Source organism: Tenebrio molitor, chromosome 8 (genome assembly GCF_963966145.1).
Source record: "Tenebrio molitor chromosome 8, icTenMoli1.1, whole genome shotgun sequence".
Taxonomy (NCBI): domain Eukaryota; kingdom Metazoa; phylum Arthropoda; class Insecta; order Coleoptera; family Tenebrionidae; genus Tenebrio; species Tenebrio molitor.
Window position 1 is genome coordinate 17941779 of NC_091053.1, and position 23800 is coordinate 17965578.

The 23800-nt window shown below is 34.6% G+C and overlaps 1 protein-coding gene across 2 annotated transcripts in view; it reads left to right on the top strand.

Annotated features, from left to right (window-relative positions):
• Nucleotides 1-12222, top strand: part of LOC138137583 (uncharacterized) — a 252149-nt gene extending 239927 nt beyond the window's left edge. For both annotated transcript variants that reach the window (XM_069057059.1, XM_069057058.1), the window contains exons 3-4: nucleotides 649-5784; nucleotides 6720-12222. In XM_069057059.1, coding sequence (XP_068913160.1) covers nucleotides 649-5784; nucleotides 6720-6818 — 5235 coding nt within the window. In that variant the 3' untranslated portion in view covers nucleotides 6819-12222. The remainder of the gene's footprint in view (nucleotides 1-648; nucleotides 5785-6719) is intronic.
• The last annotated feature ends 11578 nt before the right edge of the window (nucleotides 12223-23800 follow it).

Here is a 23800-nt window from a genome sequence, read left to right on the forward strand (position 1 = left end):
AGTGTAAGTACTATGTTATATTTTTTGTGAGGTTATGTATGATTTTGATGTTTCTGTCAAATTTCGGTCAGATCAAAATTTATTTTGGCTGTTGTTGGGTTGTTTAAATCTAAAAAAGACATGCACCATTAAATAGAAAAACCAGAAAATCTCATTAGAATAGCTTCCTTTTTTCTGGCTTTAACTACTGTTCTCTTGTGTTTTTCCATTTTCCTCGAATTGTTGACAATTTGTAACTGACACTGTTTCATAAAAATTTGGCGGGGTTTGTATTGCTGCAGGGTGGTCAACCAAGTACAATGAAAAGTACTAGAACAGCTTTGTCAATAATAATAATCAGTGTAACAACTTGACGGAACTTTGATAGTTCAGATGTTTTTGGAATTCACTATAGTGTGAAGATGTTTTCACATTGGATAATGTCCTGAAGAGTTATTTTACTATATAGCTGAAAAGTTGTAACGAGAAGTCATAAATAGTTTACTTCGATTTTAACAAAAGACAATTTCAGAAAGTATAAAGTTATGTAACTGAAGAAATACAAATAGATCACAAATAAGAATTCAGATAATTAGATTTTGTAAATACCAGTATAATTTTGTAAATGACTCGTATTTCAAAATTGTCTAATTTTCATTTAATCTTCAGTTTCCAACCAAGAAGAAGTCGTTCGATCCTTCAGGTCAGCTCCGATTTGACACTTACGAAAAAAGATCTGGAACCACAGATCTCGGCAAGGACTATGAAAAACTGATGTGCGCTCTATTCGCTTTAAAATTCAGCACAAGTGATATTGTGGCAGATTTCGAGATGAAAACCAACAGTGACGATTGTGGAGACTTCGACGACGTGGCGCTAAAAGTGACTTTTGTGGATAGACAATCGCAAATATTTCTCTTGCAACTGAAACATTCTGAGAATATGAAAAATGTTACTGACAAAATGTTTGCAGCGGAAAATGGCGACTTCAGCTTACAGAAATATATGAGATCTATTTCAAAATTTGATAACACTGAAAGTGTCAGTTTTATTTTATACACAAATAAATCGACAAGTATCGAGAGTAAATCAACAATTGATATTAAAAATGAAGACAAGACAGATGATAAGGTTGTTGTGACGGAACTGCAAGACTTGGATGCTGAGAAATTTCTGTTATGGAGCAAAAATGAAAATACTAAGAAAAAATGTAGAAACAAAAAACGCCTTAAAGGAACAAACGTTTTTCAGTTTGAATTAAATCAGAATAGTGGATCAGTTGAAAGTCTTGATGATTATTTGAAACGTTTTTATTTCTTTGCCCATCAGACTGACGTGACAGGAGCACAGTCGTTAATCAAGGCAATGTTGAAAAAAGAGTATGGAATTAACGATGCTACTTACTCTTCAAGTTTTATCCAGTTCATGGAAACGTGGTGGTCTGGTAACTTTATCTTGACTAAATATGACGTGATAGCAAAATTGGCTGAGTTAACGCTTACACCTTTTATACAAACGATATCGGACAGTAAGTGCAACGAAAAATCAAAACTTCTTAAAGAAGCAATTATGAAATTTGACATGACGTTTGTTAGAGATACGAATGACGAAATTGTCGGTAACATTTGGAACGAAACAGTAAGTGATGAGGAAATCAGTTTCACATCGCTGAAATATTATGGATTGCGTGTTGAGGATTTATCTCCAAAGGAAAGTAGTAAAGTGTTGTGGCATTTAAACAAAGTTCCCTTGATTGTGAAAGCGGAAGAGTGTCGTCAAGAACAAGTTAAACACGCCATCAGGCTGCTCGAGAAAATTAAAAAAAAAAAAGTAGTATTATTGGCAAACGCAACCAAAGAAGAGTTCCCGGAGTGGAGAATTTTCCAAGATCTTTCGGATATACAAAATGAAGGTGTCTACACAGCTATCGTTAAACATTTTGCGGTGTCTCTTCAAGGTCGACAACAAATTTTTTTGCACCAGTTACTCAATTTTGATCAAGAAAATGCCAGAATTATTGAAACTACTGAACTTATTAAAATGACACAAGAAGTTGTTCAAATCGGTCGAAGTCAGGAGAATGCGTTTGAAAATTACATTCCCAGAAGAGTTTCTACGATTAGTTTAGGCATAAAGAAAATGTCAGAGTTTTGTAAGAAAACAGGTTCTCTCCTAATTATCTGTAATGTTTCTCAACCTTGGAAAAAAGCAATTCGACAGTTGAACTTGCACGTGATGGAGCTTGACCAATACGTGGAACCGGAAAAGGAAGAGGAATTAAGCAAAGTTGATGTCTTGCCGACGAGTAATAAATGGCCTCACGTTCGATTCGATGAAATTTGTGAAAAGACCAAGAAGAACGTGCATTTACTCCAAGTTTTCAACGACAAAAGTTGTACTTCAGTTCTAAGTAAGGAAAAGAATTTTTCATTAGAAATGATGAAATCTCAAGGAGCACGTGTCGATGAAAAGGAAATTTTCACATATCTCGACCATCCTCTGAATGTCATTTGTTCAGCACCCGGAATGGGAAAAAGCACGCTGGTGTCTCGCTTAACCAGCATCTGTCCGTCTAGTTACTGGAGTGTCCGTGTAAATTTGATCAATCACAAAGCAGTTTTTAAGAATAAATTTGCGCACGCTGAAATATTACACCATTTTTTTGAAGAAGAGGAAGATCCATTAGCGGTTAACATTCGTTCGATGCTTTTACAAAATAAAAGAATGTATTTATTTCTCGACGGATTGGATGAAATAGATAGTGACTGTATTCCGATCGCTTTGCAATTTATTCAGCACATTTCTTCGTTGGGTCATCGGGTGTTGATTACTTCACGTGAAAATTTGGAGCAAACAGTGTCGCATGAGCTAAACATATTTCCCATAAAAATTGAAGAGCTCACAGAAGAGCAGCAGAAAGAATACATCCAAGAGCGTCTTCAGAATTGTTACCAAAAAGATGAAGTAGAACACATTATCAATAAAATATACAAAAACGTGGATATCGTTAACAGTCAACACTTGTTAGGAGTCCCTTTACAGTTGTTCATGATTACAGAAAATTTTCTCAACAATAAAAATTTATGGAAAGAGCCCGACCAAGAAATTTTTGTATTAACCAAAATGTATAAAATATTTTTCCAAGGAAAGAAGAAGCACCAACATCGAAAATTGGGAGTGCACGAACACGAGGACCAGATCGGATGTGACTTTGATCTGCGTCTGGAACAATACGAGTTGCTAGCACTGAAGTCCTGTTTGGACACCAAGACTTTCAACAAGTTAAAGATCAATTTCGGAAGGAGTCAAAAGTTCTTAGAAAAATTAAAAATTGGAGATCCGTTTGGAATAGTCAGTAGAGTGACCGACGATAATCAAGCCATCTTCAACCATCAAACTTACGCAGAGTATTTTGCTTGTGCGTGGATGAAGAATAATCTGGACAAGGTTTCGCTGCTGCAGGATGAATTATTTTCCAAAAAAAATCAAAATTTGAGGCTCATATTCGACATTATGATGGCTGAAAATAGTGCACTTCACTTGGCTGTAATCTATAGAGATACTGATTTAGTTTCAAAGCATTTGGACGAGAGAGAAGTCAAAGATGAATGTGGTCGAAGTCCACTTCAGTTGTTGTGTACTCATGGAGTCGAACATTCTCTTTTGCAGATAAATAAAGGACACATTTCAAAGGAATTTTATATTATAAATGACATCGAAGAAGTCTCTACACAGTACAGAGAAATATTCAAAATGCTGTCACAGTGTGATGTATTTGAAATCGACCACGTTTTTCAATGGACCTGTCTTGAATTCGCAATTCGACTTAAAAATTTGTTCGCTGTAGAAAAATTTTTAGAGAGATTTGGAGACTCGATAAACCTTGAAAGATTATTCGAATGCTATGACATTGGCACACTTGCAATTTATTCGTCTCAGATGGGTTATCCAAATTTATTAGGTTCTGTCATTAAAAAAGAATCAAATGTTCTATCAGTGAAAATTGAAATAAATGAAATTACATTGTTGCACCTGGCCGTAAATGGAATTAAAGGGAATAACCACACAATAATGGAGGAAAGAAAAAAAGTGATAACAACATTAATAGAATGCGGTTTAGATGTAAATCAACAATGTAACAGGAAGACAACTCCTTTGCATTTTGCTGCTAATGACGATGTAATCGCTAAACTCTTACTGGATTTAGGAGCAAATATTAATGCGATTGATAAGGATGCACAGAACGCACTACACATTGCTCTCCAAAATTCTAAAGTAAATACGACAATAGTAAACCTCTTGATAGATAAAGGGATAGATGTGGATGTCAGAGATAAGTACGGAATAACTCCATTACAATATTGTTGCATAAAAGGCCATTACGATGCCTTGGTAATTTTATTAGAATGTGGTACTAACATAAACGCTAAAGATTCAATGAATCGCAGTCCACTTTACGATGCCATTTCGAGGTATAACTACAATTGTGTAAAGATGCTACTTGATCACGGTGCTGATATTAATGCTGCCGATAATTCCGGGAAGACTGTGTTACATGCAGCTTCCGAGTCGTTCAACCAGAATAATTACTATTGTATAGAGATGCTACTTGATCACGGTGCTGACATTAATGCTGTCGATAATTCCGGGAAGACTGTGTTACATGCAGCTTTCGAAAGGTTCGGAGAGTCAAGTTACGATTATATAAAGATGCTACTTGATCACGGTGCTGATATTAATGCTGCCGATAATTCCGGGAAGACTGTGTTACATGCAGCTTCCGAGTCGTTCAACCAGAATAATTACTATTGTATAGAGATGCTACTTGATCACGGTGCTGACATTAATGCTGCCGATAATTCCGGGAAGACTGTGTTACATGCAGCTTCCACAAGGTTCGGAGGGTCAAGTTACGATTATATAAAGATGCTACTTGATCACGGTGCTGATATTAATGCTGCCAATAATTCCGGGAAGACTGTGTTACATGCAGCTTTCGAAAGGTTCGGAGAGTCAAGTTACGATTGTATAAAGATGCTACTTGATCACGGTGCTGATATTAATGCTGCCGATAATTCCGGGAAGACTGTGTTACATGCAGCTTCCACAAGGTTCGGAGGGTCAAGTTACGATTATATAAAGATGCTACTTGATCACGGTGCTGATATTAATGCTGCCGATAATTCCGGGAAGACTGTGTTACATGCAGCTTTCGAATCGTTCGACGGGGAAGATTACTTTTATATAAAGATGCTACTTGATCACGGTGCTGATATTAATGCTGTCGATAATTCCGGGAAGACTGCGTTACATGCAGCTTTCAAAGACCCAAACTATTTGCCTGAAGTAAAGGTAATTCTGTTGTTTTTAAGTCGCGGTGTTGACGCCAACAAGCGAGATAAGGAACAAAAAACTGCTCTAGATTATGCTGTAACACGTCGTGGATCAGAACCCCTATTAAGGACTAGATACCGCCAGATCGTGAAGATAATGTTCGATGCTACAGCATACAGGCAGTTGATGTCTACTGACTATGTAACGTTTCTTCACTACGCTGTTTACGATGGAAATTGTGTTGCCGTAGAATTATTTCTAGAAAATGGATTAGATCTGGACAATATCGACGTCAACAACCAAAAATACCCTTTGCACTTTGCTGTCGAAAATGGACACCTTCGGAGTGATCTACTACTGAAAATAACCAAGCTTATGCGAGATTACAAAACACATTGCAAAAAATGTTTTCCCAAAAATGACAACATTCTTGGAATTTTAGAGGAATATGTCTCAAATGGCTATGAGTCTGTAAGTTTTTTTTAAATTTGTTTATTTTTCAAAAAGTTACACTATTTGTTGAATAGAGAGCGATATCTTTATGACGATTTATTCATGGTCTTTCAAGAATCCCAACTTTTTATTGCCTCTTGTCCTATTGTTAAAAGGTCTAGAAACCTTAAAAAATCAGCTGATAAACAAACAAACCATCTTTGATCTGGGGTATGCAACCGGACAATCCAATTTAAAATTTTGTATTTATAATCGTTGATTAGTCCGTAATTAATAAGCATTAGATGTAGATTTACTAAAAAAAAATATTGTTCTTGTTTAGCAGTTTTGAACGGTGACAAAATATTTTATAAACAGGCTCTGCCTTTAAAAACACGGTAGAGATACCAGGTTATCCCTCTTGGGCCGAACTGTGGCTTCCTTAACAAAAACTGTCAAATTACAATCTTCTCATTATTGAAGTGAAAGTGTAATATATCGTTAGGATTCTTGGACGACTATTCAAATAATTCGTACCATGCCCATTTTGTTTTAACCATGAAATCGATCAGATCAGCACAGAAATTATTCCATTGTTGAAAATAAGTCAAACTGTTAATTTTCTGTTTGAAGTAACATCTTTAACAAATTTACGTTATTACTATATTTACACAAACTTTTTGAACGAAGGTTGCAGATTGGTTTAATTAAAAAAAAATTCTTTTAAAAAATGAACGTTTCTTTCCCGCATCGATTACCTATAATAGTGAAGAATTATCAGAATTTTTATCGATTGTAAATGACTTTGCCGACTTTTTCCAAAATTCGTATGTAATTACTCAACCGACTGAATTGGAGATGTTAATGCAGAATCCTACTCTTCTCATCAACGAAATCGATAAAAAAGCTGTGTATAAGGCTCTACGGAAAGTTAAAGATAAATGTACTGCAGGTACATTTTTTTTTATTTCCAGTTTGCAACAACCAGGAAGTGCTTGTGTTCTTCAAGTCAGCTCCGATTTGATTCTTACAAGAAAAGAAATGTAACCGGAGAAGAGGACAAGGACTATTAAAAAATGATGTGCGTTTTGTTCGCTTTGAAATTCAGCACAAGTAATATTGTGGCAGAGTTCGAGATGAAAACAAACTGTGACGATTGTGGAGACTTCAACGACGTGGCGCTAAAAGTGACTTTTGATGGTGGACATTCAGAAATATTTCTGTTGCAACTGAAACATTGTGAGAATATGAAAAGAGTTACTGAAAAAAATCTTGCGGCAGACTTCAACTTACAGAAGTAAAATTTGAAAACACTGAAAATGTCAGTTTTATTTTATACACGAATTTGTCGGCGAGTATCGAGAGTAGTTCAAAAATTCGTCTTCAAAATAAAGACAATACGATTGAAGAGATTATTGTGAAGGAACTGCGAGACTTGGATCCTAAGAAATTTCTGCTAATGAACAGAAAAGAAATCAGCGATGAGAAAGAGGTAACAAAAGTTTTTCAGTTTGAACAACATCATAGTAGTCGATCAGTTGAAGATCTTGATGATTCTTGGAAGCGATTGTATTTCTTTGGTGATCAGACTAACACGACAGAAGCACAGTTGTTAATCGACGCCATGTTGGGAAAAGAATGTGGAATTAACGCTTTTATTTACTGCTCAAGTTTTTTCCAGTTCATGGTAACGTGGTGGTCTGGTAACATTATACTGACTAAATATGACGTGGTAGCAAAATTGGCTGAGTTAATACTTACGCCTTTTATACAAACGATATCGGACAGTAAGTGCAACGAAAAATCAAAACTTCTTAGAGAAGCAATTATGAAATTTGACATGACGATTGTTAGAGATACGAATGAAGAGGTTATCGTTAACATCTGGGACGAGACAGCAAGTGATGATGAAATTAGCTTGACATCGCTCAAATATGGATTACGTAATAAGTGGAGTAAGAAGTTATCTCCAGAAGAAAGAAGTAAAGTTTTGTGGCATTTAAACAAAGTTCCCTTGATCGTGAAAGCGAAAGACTATGATAAAGAAGAAGTTAAACACGCTATCAGACTACTCGAGAAAGTTGAAAAGAAGAAAGTGGTATTATTGGCAAACGCAACAAAAGAAGAGTTCCCGGGGTGGAGAATTTTCCAAGATCTTTCCGATTTACCAAATGAAGGTGTCTACGCAGATATCGTTAAACATTTTGCGGTGTCTCTTCAAGGTCAACCACCAATGTTTTTGGACCAGTTACTCAATTTTGATAAAGGGAATGACAGAACTATTGAAACTACAGAACTTATAAAAATGACACAAGAAGTTGTTCAAATCGGTAAAAGGTAGGAGGAGGAGCTTGAAACTCACATTCCCTGAAGTGTTCCTACGATTGCTCTAGACATAAACAAAACGACAAACTTTTGTAAGAAAACAGATTCTCTCCTAATTATCTGTAACGTTTCTCAACATTGGAATGAAGCTATTCGACAGTTGAACTTGGACGTGATGGTCTTTGACCAGAATTTCAATCTCGAAGAGTGAAACAAATAGGTCCATAACTTCTACAATAAAGAAAATTGATTGTTTGAACATTTTTACGTGATATTTTAATGACTATTTAATAACGTACTGCTAAGGTGTTCCGCGAATTTTGAGGCACCCGGTATACCTATTCTTGTAAAATAATATGTCGCAAATATGTCTCATACCTTGATCAATCTTGACTCCGAAGGCCGAAAATTTTTATTAAAAAATGTGTCTATTCTTTTTCTTGAAACTCCAACTCTTGAAGACAGAAATGTCCAAATTGACACACATTTAATCGAATGCAGGTTTTCACGGCCGTTGTCAATAGGGTTATTGTTTTCCGAGTTGTGCCGTGAACTTTGAATGTTTACTTTGAAGCTCCGAAGAAGATAGCAGCATGGCTATAGAAACGTCAGCTATCCAGCAATCCAGACGACCGCGGCACAACCCGAAAAACAATAACCCTATTGACACACATTTACGTACCTAGATTAAAACACAATCATATGTATCTTTTTTAATCAAAGAACCGCCAATACTTTACACCCATGATTCGATCGGCAACATTGTGTAAATTTGAAGTTGGGGTGGAATGAAATCGAGATTACATGGAAATGACAAATGTCATCAATCATCACCTAACCAACCAACAAACACAAAAGTCAATAACAATAACAATAACAGTATGATTTTGTGATGTTTTTAAGAGAAATTTTAAGAAAAATTGTTAAATTCACATTTCAAATTTTATGCGTAAACTCGAGCTTGCGTATCTCGGATGACATTTGACAATGATAGATGGCAGGTGCAGCCTAGTCAATCGGACAAAATTAAATTCACTACTACAATTTCATTTTTTCACAACATAATGCAACAGATGGTGTTTCTTTGATTCAAAACCAGTTTATCGTTAAGTTGCTTTAATTTAATTTTTATAAATTGTTAAATAGAAATTCGTTACAATCTGTTAATAAATTAGGGGTAAATTCACGAAACTCAGATTATTTGCAAATTGTTAACGAAACGGGAAATACAATGCATCAACAATATAATTTGTCATGGTTTTGAATTTGCAATGCCTTATCGAGCCTTTCCGGGTTTCGTGAATGACCCCCTTAGTTCGTATATTTGTACTTATGTATTATCATTAAATTACTGTTAAAATTTATTAATTATAGGGGAAGTGGGCTTAAAATGGGATACTTAACGTTTAACGTTATGTATAAAAAAATAAGTGTCCTAAAATTGTGTAAAGTAAATCTTGCTATAGTATAGTTATTGATTTAAACATATATTCATCAAAAACAATCTAAAATAAAAAACAAGTAGTTACATGTGGTTAATTAGTAAATGTCTGCAATTTCCCATTTTACCTACACAGTGTCGGTAAAATGGGAAAGTGCTGGAGGTAAAACGGGATATGGATTTAACACGGGAAATTATTCCTATAATAAGATTTATTTAGAAAATACATATATTTTTCAAAAACTTTATTTTTGTAGGCAAATATCACATGTGAATTCGTCATCATCATCACTTTCTACACCTGCACATTCATCATGGGCCCATTTGCCGCAACGACAGCACATTATCCATCCTTCTCCGCAGTGGTCTTTAGAATAGTTATTACCGCAAAACAGGCATTCCACATCAACGTCAGATTCGCTGCTACTGGATTGGGTCCTTGATACTCGTACTTTGGTCACATTAGACTCCTGTTTCTTACTTTTCGATGAGCTGTTGTTTGCAGCGTTTTTGTTTTTGAAAGTTATTCTATTCGTTTTCATTTTGTCTGCATTATTTTTTCTGTTTTTCTGAACCAGGGATTTTTCTAACTCTTCTTTATAAGGGGTACTGGTAAGAATTGCAGCTTTGCCCTTTCTGCTGACTTTCTTTTTTGATAGCTTTACATTCTTAGCTTTCGGATATGGAGCAATTGTTTCAGGACTGATTAAATTGCACATGCTGCTAGTTGATGGTTTTTCAACTTGAGTGATTATTTGCTCATCTGGTGTAGACTCTCTTACAAAGTCACGTTGAATTTGTTCCATTGCATCTTCCATTTCAGGTGGCACAGCTGCAACTGCATCATTTTCAGTAGTGTCATTGTTTTGAGGTGGGTCATAACTAGTTGGCAAAGCTGCAGCATACATATCTTCTGTAAATACTGTGTGGTCCAATGGATATAATCCAGTTTTCTTAAAACCATTAATGGCGTTTAAAGGTGTTGAGCCTCTTAGATATGCTTTGGCGAACAAAGATCCAACTTCGTTTATAGTAATGCGGCGTCCTGGATGGTTTCTCAACCATATTTCCACTTCTTGAGTATAAAAAGTGGTGAGTGGCCCTAAACGAAACTTCGAGTGGTTGCATACGGTGACTGGTATGTGGTGGTAAACATAAAATTGTTACTCCGTTATTTTGGGTGTGTGTTTTATGCCCATCCAGTATGAGTAATACTGGATTACTTTTCGAAGTTTGAGTGTGATGAACGAAATGATCAAACCATTTCTCAAACAACTCTAATTGCATCCACCCAGATTTATGGCAAATTGATAGTGAACCTGGCGGAGTTCCATCAGCAAATTGAGGTTTCATTCGCACTCGAGGAAAAATTAGCATAGGTGGGACAAAAATGCCACTTGCACTCATACAAATTACTACAGTCGTTAACTCCCCAGGTTCGGCTGATGTTAGGGAGCCTACTTGTTTTCTTCCTCTGGCAGCAATAATTTTTGATGGTCGAGATTGGACAGTAGTGATACCTGTTTCGTCCACGTTAAATATTCTTGATGGCGGGAAATTATGTTTCTCTTGGAGCGATTTCAAAATATCAAAAAATGAGCCAACTGCTTCTCGGTTGAAGCCTTGCGCTCTTGCCGCAGAAGTTGCTTCAGGACTGCGAAGAGACAAATTGTTTCTCTTCAGAAAGGAATGTAACCAGTGCCATCCTGCCAACTTAGTTTCATTATTAAAGTGATGAACAATATTCTTTCTAACAGCAATTTGATACGCAAGACTTGGAATACTTCTTGTTGTTAGTCCATACAACATAGCTTCCATGTTTTTAACATAATCTACTAACTGTTTCTCTAGTTCCATTGGAAACGTTAATTTTCTGCTCCCCAGTTGTTTTGAATGGTCAAGTGCCTGTTTATTTTTGTTTTTAAAACGCCTTTCTAAATTCGACTTTGGAACATTAAATTGTTTAGCAGCTTTTAAGTAACCACATGTTCCATTTCGCAACGCCTCTAGTGCCCTAGACATAGCTTCTTCGGACCAAGATTGGCGGTCGGTTTTTCGTTTATAAATGGAAGGCATCTGAAAACAAATAAAAATAAATACTTGGCTGGTGTAGGTAAAAAGGGATACTATCCCGTTTTAAGGCGTAAAAATTTCCCATTTTACCTACATTTGTCTTAAAAATTTTAAAATTACCGCGTGAAAAACAAATGTCTTTCAGAGCAATTTCGCCTACATCGCTTGTTAACTAACCTTTAAAGACAATTTGATGCGCAGTAACAACCCAAGACCACGAGTTGTTCTCTTCCAGGAGCTTATTCCGTAAACACTAAATATTACATTTACAACTTCCGAAACCAATAAAATCACTCTCTCTGTTTAAAACACAAGCGGATCGCACTTTTGACAGCAGACCACTAACACTAGCGTCCACACAAACGCATTAGGTGCTAATACGAGTAATTGCCAGCTCTCGTTGCGGGTTAAACACTGATATCCCGTTTTACCTACATACCCCATTTTAGGCCCACTTCCCCTACTTTTATACCTATATTTATTGAGGAACCTTTTTGCATCATTTTACTTACATTAATCGTTAACCAGACAACGTGCCATATACTGGTGTCTCCTGAAGAATCTTCTGATGCTAAATCCTTTAAATAAAATTGTATCAACACTGTTCGCTAATCAAAACAACTTGTTTTAGTGCCTAATCGCTTCTTTTTTCACGTCCTTGATATTTTTTTCAGTATTCGTTTCCGCGACGGAAACGATTTTCTTTAGTTACTTGAGGGAAATGTTTGGATTATGCTCCTGTACAGAGCCTCCTATACCAGCCAACGCCTGTCATTTTTAATCTCCTTGAAAGTATAGTCTTTGTATCTTCGTAAGGAATTCTGACTTAACCCCTAAATAAACCGAACAAAGACCCTACTTAAAGAAATTTATTGTCATATTGTGCCTGTCAATCACTAGACGGTCTCCGACAAATATTTTGAGTACTACCCGAAATACTTTTTTTCTCCGAGACCCCCTAGTGATTGACGGGTACAATGTCACAATAAATTTCTTTAAGTGGGGTCTTTGTTCGGTTTATTTATGACTTAAGTTAGAATTCCTTACGAAGATGCAAGTACTATACACAAACTCGCATCTAAAATTTTAACGTGTTATTAAAAATGCCTCGCAAAGTAAGACATTTATCAAACTCTCAAATTAATTGTTATTAGTTGTTATTAACTTTATTAATATGCTGTGCTACTAATATCTCTAATAACCTCAATTTTTATATGATGACATTTTTCACCCTAGGTCAAAAGTGTACAATGTTGTCAACTCTATTTTGGATATACCTAAATTGCGGTGTTGTGGTTCTTTGATTAAAAAACAGACTATAACTTCACGAAAAATTGGACCATCAATTCGTTACTTTTATATCCGACTTCAAACAGTTCTCGTTTATCTAAAAACCTCGCGCTGTAAAATGGAACCTACTACATTTGTAATGTAAATAACTATTTCATTCGTTATTCGTTCATTGGAGATTTCGTAGTCGGTGAGGCTGCACCAGTGTCCATTTACTCAAATAGCTGCGGTCCGGCGCTGAGCACAAATTGCAGCCACGCCACCCATCAATGGGGAAATGAATCGCTGACAAGCAGCTGACAAGTGAAAAGAGTTTCTCAAAAGTGTGATGACATCGTTCCTTTTCTCGATTCTCGATGTTATTCCAGGCTTGTGCAAGACGTTCCATGAGTATTTGCGACGTGTAAATTTAACGGGGGAGACAATTCAATACCTGCAGGATCATACCTATAGTTCACATCTAAAATTTTTTTAGTACTGTTAATAAATTCATTGTGCCAGCTTAATCATTTATGTATTTCTGTTAGTCAAATTTCAATTCACTGGCCGCAAGTTAAAACTTCAATCAAACATCCGCTAAGAACTCATTTATTAAATTCACTCTTTATAAATTTTGCTCGGACACAACCGAAGACGATTATTTTGAAATAAAATTTAAGTTTTCAATCGTTTTAATTTCATTTCAAACTCTTGCAACAGTACGACCTCTCGCAGAACCTCAATTAAATTAAATAAAATAAGTAACGTAATACAACGTAGGATCAGTACATTTTTCTTTTCTCCCAATTTTTTTTCTTTCATATTTTTTGCGCAATACCATCTGAAGAGAATATTAGAAAAAAAAATCCGAAACAAAACCCACCAATCGGAACACTTTACGTTGGTACCGTGACCAGGATTACACCAAAACGGAAACAGCAGATTCGTACAGAAGCTTGCAGTATCTCTTTAGAATATCAAAACAGTAGGAAAAATCCCTGAAGATTGTGAAGCATTTATCGAAGTATCGAGAGAAAACATTAAGGTAATTAAAAAAGTAGTACACCTTGTGGTTTGTTCGAAAAAAATTAATACAATGAGAAAGAAACAAAATTTGAATTTACAATGACATCTAATCATTCATATCATCCAAATGTTGTGACCAGGGAGATTGAGAGTAAGTGTTGGGATATTTGAAAGAAGATTTGATTGATAGTCTTTGATGCTCTGTGCGTTGAGTTTGATGTGAAGAATGAGGGACAGGTTCTGAGTTTGATACTTGGTTGTATGGTGGTTATAAATGTGCTATGAGACAGGTCCCTCAAACACAGATCCATTGTTGTTGATTTTGTTCTTCTATTAGTTACTAGTAGTGTACTTATATTTTGCTATTTGCCTAAGGATCTTGATATTTGGATGGAAGAAGAAAGTTGCCAATATATCCCAGGATGTTTGGAATCTGCCTCACTGTGTAGGTCCTATCGATAACAAGCATGTCGTTCTACAGTCAGCAATAAGTTTTGGTAGTGAATACTTTAATTACAAGTTGCAATTTAGCATCGTGTTAATGGCGGTAGTTGATGCTAAGCAAGAAGTTCGGAACTGTACAAAATGATGACTAAGAAATTAAATTATCATGTTAAAGCAGAAGCTATTCCCTGGAAAAATAGATGTGCATCAAAAGTATTCATTAATCCGCGTACGAGGCTTGTTTCTGTCCTCCAAAAAAATCGGAAGATCTCATTCCCAAACCATCAGAACGAAAAAAAAAAATAACAAAAATGACATACCAATGTAATTATATTAAAATTAATGTAAAATTATATGAATGATAAACTAAACATTTCAAGTTAATCTAATGTAGTGCATTTTTTGTTTTGAAATAAAGACAGTAAAGACATATGAAACAATTTTTTTGTTAATCAGTTTACAAATAAAATTTAGTAATGACAGTTTTTGAAGTGAAAACTTCTTTAGGCGCACTACATACATTTTATTCCCGGGCAGTGAATTAGTTTCATGCGACACGGTAAAATCGTAACGCAGCACAAGCGAAAATCGTCCGCAGAACGACACGGTAAGGAGTCGAGATTTTTTGGGGAGCGAGCGAAAAACAATCAACTGTGCGTCAGTTGTCAGTTTTTAATTTTTAGTGATAATTGTGTTGTGACCTGACTGACCTCAGTGCCATTGCCATCTCGAACTCCAGGCCTTAAGCCAGACAGCGTGTGACGTCCCGAGGAAGGCCAAACGTCAAAATTTGACATTTGTTTACATTTTCAGAAAGTATCAAATACGGTGTTTTAATCATTCTTATGAAAATTGTGAGATAAGCAAAAGCTTGGTGGCAAGTGTATATAAATAATAGTTTCAGTTGATACCAGGGTATTTACTGTTCATAGGACGTCGCAAGAGCCGTTGAAACCTGGGAAGTATTTTTATACCCTATCAACATTTTCGTGATTACAAGTCGTTGTAAGGGCAATTTAGTTGAAACTATATTTGCTATACATATAATTAAGACGTAAGAAGCATTTGTTGTGATTTGGTGTTATTTAAATGATTCACAAAGTAAAAATTACGCAAAAACAATAAATACACAAACTTAACCTTACTTGTAAATGACAATTTTCACGTTATTAATGGCATTTTACTCCACGACGCAGTAATTGTAAAGCCTAAACACATCGTTCTACTAAAAAAAAAAGAGTGCTAACCAAAAATGTTACTGTTTTTATTAAATTCTGGAGGTTTAATGCGTTTTTCGATGAAGCCTTTACTGTGACGTCACGATCAAAAACAATTGCTGCCTTAAGGCTTTGTGTTCTAGATGGCAATGTCAGTGCAGAGCTGCAGGAGTCATTGTATATACAGGATATTTCACGAGTGGTAATGAACCTGACGTAATTTAAAATGCAACCCACATTATATTTCCCAAAAAAGCTGGCTACTGAAATTAAAATGTCCGGCTGAAATACCCTGTATAGTTTTATATAATATAAACGATAAAGACACGACAAATATTGTAAGTTTACGGATGGATGTAGGATTTAATACGTAATTCTCAATTATATGGCTTCAACAATTCATCCATTGGAAAAATTTGTGTAGCAAAATTTGAAGAGGAAAATGAACAAATTATCATAATACAGGGTATTATCGTAGTATTGCTATGAAAACTTGTGTTGTGTTCAATGTCATCGTCAAGAAACTTAAACATCCAAACCTAACCTCACAAATTTTGCTAGAGTGTACAGTTGCGGCCTCTACAAACTCAGACAGTGTGACAAATAAAAAATGTTGGCGGTGTAAGATGGTCCTAAATTTGAAGTTTATAAAATGTCACCCAACTGAAAGAAAGTCAGTGGCGTATAAAATAAGAAATTTGAAAAATGGAAAAATTCAAATACAATACAGTTAATATTTTATTGTATCACCGTTAGCATCTATGACCTTTTGGAGTCTCCTCGGCATTGACAGAACTGTGCGTTGTACACCGCCCACAGATATTTGAATTTAATTGAGGCATTTTAAAAATTGTGCACGCTTCTGACTTACAAAAAACTGACACTGACATTGCCATACCGGATAAAAGTCAAATTTACACATTACAATTTTTTTGAATTTCGCAGAATGTGTCAAAAGACGGTGTCTGAGTTTGTAGGGGCCGCAACTGTACCTCTAAAAGCGGACGTATTTGCAGTTTCTATTGAAAAATACAGATTTTTTATGTTTATTTAAAAACAGCATTGGAATTAAATAAGACTAATTATTTATGCCTTGCTCCTTATTCCTCCAAGTCATCCATAATGATATATTTTTTTTATAGAATAGATAGGTCATTCTTTGACACAATGGAAAGTGCCCTAATGTGAAACGGGCATAACCTCTAATAAATTCTATTTGTCTTGTCTTGTGAACATCTTGTCAAGTTTCACTGACGTTAACATTGCTTGAGAGAAAAACACAGAAAATGAATTGTATAAGAAAAAATGCAACGTAAAGTATATTGGAACCAAATACATTTAAACTATTAAACTATGACAATGTATAAAAATTAAAAACGCAAAAAAATAACGCAACAAAAATATCACAATAGTTATTTATTTAACGAGTTCGTGTGTAATTTGGGCTTTTTTGGCATGAGTGGGCCAGTTTAAAACTCGAGTGAAACGAGAGTTTTAAAGGTCCACGAGTGCCAAAAAAGCGCAAATTACACAAGAACGAGTTGAATATAACGTTTTTTTGTTCGACGAGCCCCCCCAAAGGCTCCAAATAGCTGGAAATCTTTAAAATTAGCTTGACGTTTTGTTTTGACAAGTTGTCAAATTCATCAAAATCCGTTCACACAGGAGAAAATTCTCAAATTCTGACAGTGTCGAACAAAAAAACTATAAATTTAATACTTGGTCATTTCTCCGTTCGCCTCAATAACTCTGGTCAAACGGTTGGGCATGGACAAGCATAGATTTCTGAAATAGTCTTGAGGAAGCTTATTCCAAGCGTCAGTTATCACAGCCTATTCTGAGGTCTTACTTGACGGTGTTGGAGGCTTCTTACTAAACTACCCCACATATTTTCTACGAGGTTGAGATCTGGACTGAAACTCGGCCAGTCAAGCACGGTTATATTATGGTTTTGGAACCAATCTGCTACCCTGTGAGCGGTGTGTATAGGACAGTTGTCTTGTTGAAAAATAAAATCGTTTTCTGGAAAAACTTGTGTCACCGAGGGCAGCATAACGTCTTCCAAAACCCTAATATAAACGCAGTGGCGGCTCGTGGGTTTTATTGTTGAGGAGCCTAACTTGAACAAACTACTTTAAATTTATCAATAAACAATAATAAATTAAAATCCGAGCCTATTCAAATTAGACGGGGAATTTATCAAGGAGATTCTTTAAGTCCTTTATGGTTTTGTCTAGCCATTAATCCTTTGACAAATCTATTAAATAGCACTGGATATGGTTTCAATATTAGACTTAATAATACCACACTATCCAAATTAAATTACCTTCTTTATATGGATGACATAAAACTTTATGCATCAAAAAAGAATCACATTTTATCTTTAGTAACAATAACAGAAAATTTCTCAAATGATATTGGGATGAGTTTTGGTATTGATAAGTGTAAAATGCAATCAATATATCGCGGTCATTACGAACATTTAGAATATATAACTCAAGAAGGAGAAATCATTAAAAATTTAAATAAAGGAGAATTTTATAAATATTTAGGTATTAATCAATCAAATCATATTCAACACTCAATTATAAAAGAAAATTTAGAAAATCAATTTTATTTAAGAATTAAATCTATTTTAAAATCAAAATTAAACGGTAATAATTTAATTCAAGCAGTTAATACATATGCTGTTCCATTACTGACCTATTCTTTCGGTGTTATAAAATGGTCCAAAACTAATTTACAAAACATAAACATTAAAACTAGAGTTCTTTTTACCAAATTTAGTAAACACCATCCTAAATCTGCTATTGAAAGATTTAATTTACCACGCGAAAACGGTGGTAGGGGTTTTTCAAATCTAGAAATACTGCTACATAATCAAATTGCTTCACTAAAAAATTATTTCCTCAATAGGGCTCGTGATAACATTTTTTTAATGCTTTGGTTTCAGCCGATAAAGGTTACACACCTTTAAATTTAAGTGATAATATAATTTCAGACATTGTTAAGCCATATATACGTGACACAATAGCAAATATAAAACAGAAGTCTTTACATGGGAGATACTTTAAAGAACTGGAACAACCAGAAGTTAATATTCAGGCCTCTCATGCATGGCACCCTGAGACGGAGGGTTTTATATTTGCAATACAAGATCGTGTTATAAATACAAGAAATTATAAAAAACACATATGGGGTTTACAATCGATCATTGATAAATGTAGGATTTGCGGAACCGAAGGGGAAACAATTGAACACATCATTTCTTCTTGCACCGTTTTGGCTCAAAGCGAATATAAAAAACGTCACGATTCATTCGCTAAAATTATACACATGAATTTAGCTGTTAAATTCAATTTATTAAAGAATACACAACCACATTATAGTTATACACCAGAAAGTTGTTTGGAAAATGACAGTTACAAGTTATATTTTGATAGAACAATTTTAACTGACATTCATATTAAGCATAACAGACCAGACATTATAATTTTAAATAAACAACAAAAGCAAGCATATCTTTTAGATATAGCTGTTCCAAATTCACATAATATAACACAGACATATAACACAAAAATTAATAAATATTTAGAGCTCTCCGTTGCTATGAGAAATCTTTGTTGTTTAGAAAAAATTTCGATTTTACCACTTGTAATTTCACAAACGGGAATAGTACCGCAATCTCTTTTTAAAAATTTAAAAATTCTGGATTTAGATAACACATTGGTAGTTGAAATTCAAAAAGGTATATTATTATACTCACGTCACATCGTGAGGAAGTTCCTTAACATTGACACAGAACATAATACACAACAAAGTCAAAATGCGGAGGCGAGACGCCGGTAATTATGTTGATAAGCACTGCACTATTACTTGATAGTAATATCCGTAATAGTGTATGTACTCCGGCAAAATTGCCGTGCCGCCGGGTGGAGGTGGGATAGTATTGTAATAATAATAAATACACCATAATAATAATTTTTTTAAATATACTATACCGGGTGCCCCAAAATTCGCGGAACAGCTTACCACTACGTTGTTAAGTAAAAATATCAGGTAAAAATGTTCAATCATCTTTTTTGTAGAAGATATGAACCTACATATTTGTTACACTATAAATATCTTATTTTTGTTGTATCCATGGAAATAAGAAAGAAAAATCAAAGCCACGTTGCCATAAGTTATTTGAGGTAAAACCGACATAAAGTCACTTCTTGGAAATGCTGTAAATAATAAAGTAAAGCAAACCTGATCACAATCATTCAGGATTATTTTAACATTGGCTAGTCAAAAACAAGTATTCAAAATCTTTTTTAATATCTAAAATAAACGAGATCAAAGCTGCACCTTTCGAGCCCCCATATCTTCAAATCTAAAAGATATAGGATTTTTTAATTACTTTTCCAATAATTTCTTAACATGAGTTGATATTGCTCAACTGAGTTGTTCCACGAATTTTGGGGCACCGGTATATACAGTTTGTCCCCGGATTGAGTTTAAAAGAGGAAAAAATAAAACTCGCGAGAAAGTTTAGATACGAGGCTGCACGGCCGAGTGTTTAAGTTTTCAAGAGTTTTATTTGCTGGTAATCAACAAACGCAGTACAACATTTTATCCACAACGTATTTTTGATTTTACGCAAAAACTTCAGAAGAATGACATTTTTTTGGTTCATTTAAAACCCCCATTTGTATTATTAAAATTTCAGTATTGATATAGGTACTGTATTCTTAGATTAACATTTTCTGTGAAAATTTGGAGTAAATTTTATGTTATAAATATTACAGTTAACATTGCTTTTTGACAAACAGCATATTATTGTTCTGTTTTTAATGTTCTGTTTTCCCAGTATGTAATGAAATTTTACGGCTGACTTGATGTCCTCTTTTGATTTTTGGTGTCGTTCGATACAAAGGGCAATATTTTTAAGATCATTAAATCTTAAACGCGACTAAACCGTGTTTTCTGTTTCAGCAGCAAATAGCATGCAAGGCCAACAAAACAACAAATTTTTGTTCACACTTCCGACGAGTCATTTGCGTTTCTGATACCACGTAACCACGTAGTGTTAAATAACCGTTTCTGCTTTCCACTTACGCATATAAGGCCGGTTAAATTTGGTTGTGGCTGTTCTTGACTTTTTACAATTTGTCGTAAGACAATGAATTAAATGGATGATTTAACAATTAATCAATAATATCTTCGCAATTTTTTAATTTCCATATCTTCATTCATTTTATTAAACAATATAAAAATAAATAAAACACGGACTTTTGACCAGGGACCAATAACACCACTCCAAATCTAAAACAAAAACAAACGAGCACCTACAATCTACACTTGTAAACAATCACCGGTGCGTGGTCAAAAGTCAAGACTCGTGTTAGAGCTCAGCTACAGTTCGAGAGACCCAACAACGTTCGTTCCCGCGATGGTCATACAGGTGTCCCAGAGTTGCGAAAAAACTCCATAACTTGTTTGCTATTAAAGATATCAACTTTTTCTTTTTTCTAGATGATAGCTACGCTTATACTGCATATTCGGAAAATATTGCGGTATATATACAGAGTGTCCCAATATTATAAAAACACTAAAGTTATGTTTTTTTAAATGGAAACTACCCAGTTTGATTTAATTTTTGAACTCTATGCTAAATTATGAATCAAATTTATACAGGTCGTTTGTACTTATCTGCCATCGTTTTTAATCAGTGGCGCTTTTTTTACCAGAATTTCGAATTGCAGGAGTCCCTTCGAAAATTCGTACCTTCCAAATCGTTGCACATAAATTAAAATGATTGACGCTGTTTGATTTCTGAATGTTTGCCGCATCTGCTGAGTGTTTACTCAACAACCTGCTTAGTCGCATATGCCTACTGCGATTTTTTAAACATAACGAATTAAAAATGTCAAAAACTCATTTTTTTCAAATGGCACCCCGTATTTATTATTGCACTGGTCGAAAGCTTTTTTGACAAGCTTTTGAACAATATAAGGTTTGTATAGTCGAATCTGAAAATCCAGGGTGCTATCCTAAAATCGCTAAATTTGTTGCAATTTTTCCTTTAAAAAGACAATACAAAAATCTAGTAGGCCTAACAAAAGATAATCACACAATATGGTCACTCCATAAATATGAATCAACCAACCAAACAGTGTTTAACAATTAAACATTTCATTATTTTAGTGATTTTAGGTTAGCACCCTAGATAGTGCAGGGGTCCCTTCGAAAATTCATACCATCCAAATGGTTGCACATAAATTAAAATAATTGACACTGTTTGATTTCTGAATGTTTGCCGCATCTGTTAAGTGTTTACTCAATAACGTGCTTAGTCGCATATGCCTACTGCGATTTTTTAAATATAACAAACTAAAAATGTCAAAAACTCATTTTTTTTCAAATGGCACCCTGCATTTATTATTGCACTGGTCGAAAGCTTTTTTGACAAGCTTTCCAACTGTATAGGGTTTGTATAGCCGAATGTGAAAATCTAGGGTGCTATCTTAAAAACACTAAAAATCACTAAAATAATTAAATGTTTAATTGTTAAACACTGTTTTGTTGGTTGATTCATCCTTATGGAGTGATCATATTGTGTGATTATCTTTTGTTAGGCCTACTAGATTTTTGTATTCTGTTCTTCAAAAAAACGTACGGTCTCATTACCAAACCATCAGAACAAAAACAAAATAACAAAAATGATATACTCTCGTGTCAAAAATGGATTACTCCCTAGTAAAATTAATATATTAAAGAGAGTAGACTCTATCCTGGTTCCTAGGGGCGTTTATCGATTGTTGATTGGCTGCACTGTTATTGTCAAAATTGTTAGATATGACTGTTCTGTGGATGACAGGTGACATTTCAAGAGTAGGTGCAAAATAAACACAATTATGGAAGAAAACAAGTTTAATTACATTGTTCAACTACAAACTTACAGCTTGTGGAAAAACTTTGCCAATTTGTGCTGTAAATTTTCCGTAATGTGATTTGCTAGTGATGTTGAGCGTATGATTAGAAATTTTTTTATAATGAGGTGTGCAAGTTTACAGCAAGCTGGAATTATGATGTGGGAAGACATAGACAATACTATAGAAATGTATGTTGTCTCTGTAAGCTGATTGGAAAGTAAAAGTTTTGTATGGCGATTAAATGTTTCTTCACATATTCGAATAAGTGTAAAAAAGCAGCTACTTGGAAAATGTAAACATCCAAAATTTCGCTTTGAACTATATATCTGAACATTGTCGTCACAGTGATTGTTGTCCTCAGAATGAAGCCAATTAGCACATTTAGTACACATGCTCTTTTTAAGTAGGGAGTTGACTATTGAGCCTGCAATGTAGTGAAGAATATTTTCATTTGCTAGAGAAGAATTATGTTCAGTGTAGGTGGAGGAACAAGTAGGGAGTGTAAGTGATGATGTTGAAGGTGCATTCAAATTTGGAGGTTGTTTTTTTAAAAAATTAACTAAGAATTCATCACTGTCACTGCAATAATTTGTTGATTTGATTTCAGAAAGAAATTGTGAAATGGATATACAAAGCTTTGTTAGCGTCATAACATTTCTGAAAATAAACATTACACTGTTAAGCAATTCAAATTTTTTGTACAGTTACGAAAACATCAACTTTAGTGACCAAAAACGGTATTAAAAGTGACCACTTTTAAGACAGTTGGAGAAAAAATATGACATACCCTTTCTTTAATCTGCATTTCATCAACACTGATAATGCAATCTCTTTCGTGTTGATTTTTCATAGACGCAATTTTGGCCATGAGTGGTTCAACTTAAGAATTTAAAAGACCAAATGTGATTTGTAAATTAGAAATTTTCTTGTTGTTTTGCTTCCAAATTATCCTCTTGGAAATCAATTTGTAATGGAAATTTTAAGTCAAAATTTGCACGTATCATCTGCAGCAAAATTAATTTATCGTATTTTGTGCATATAGGTAGGTAGTTGATCCTTTCGCAACTTACCTGTACTGTTTTTTCCCTTAAATTGATTTTATTGGGAACAGCAGTATTTCTTAAAACTTTGTCATTATTTGCATTTAAATTAAATTGCTCATTGTTAAAATGTTTCAAGAGTGAAAATAAAATGTAAATTTTATGTTAACTATTTAGATTTGCTTGCATTTACTTCACAAAGTCTGTGGCAACTGGGCTGCCAATTCAATGGTTTCTCAATATTTTGGGTCCACAATTGCCTGACGCATCGTTTGGGAACCGAAACATTTTAATACCTCTTTC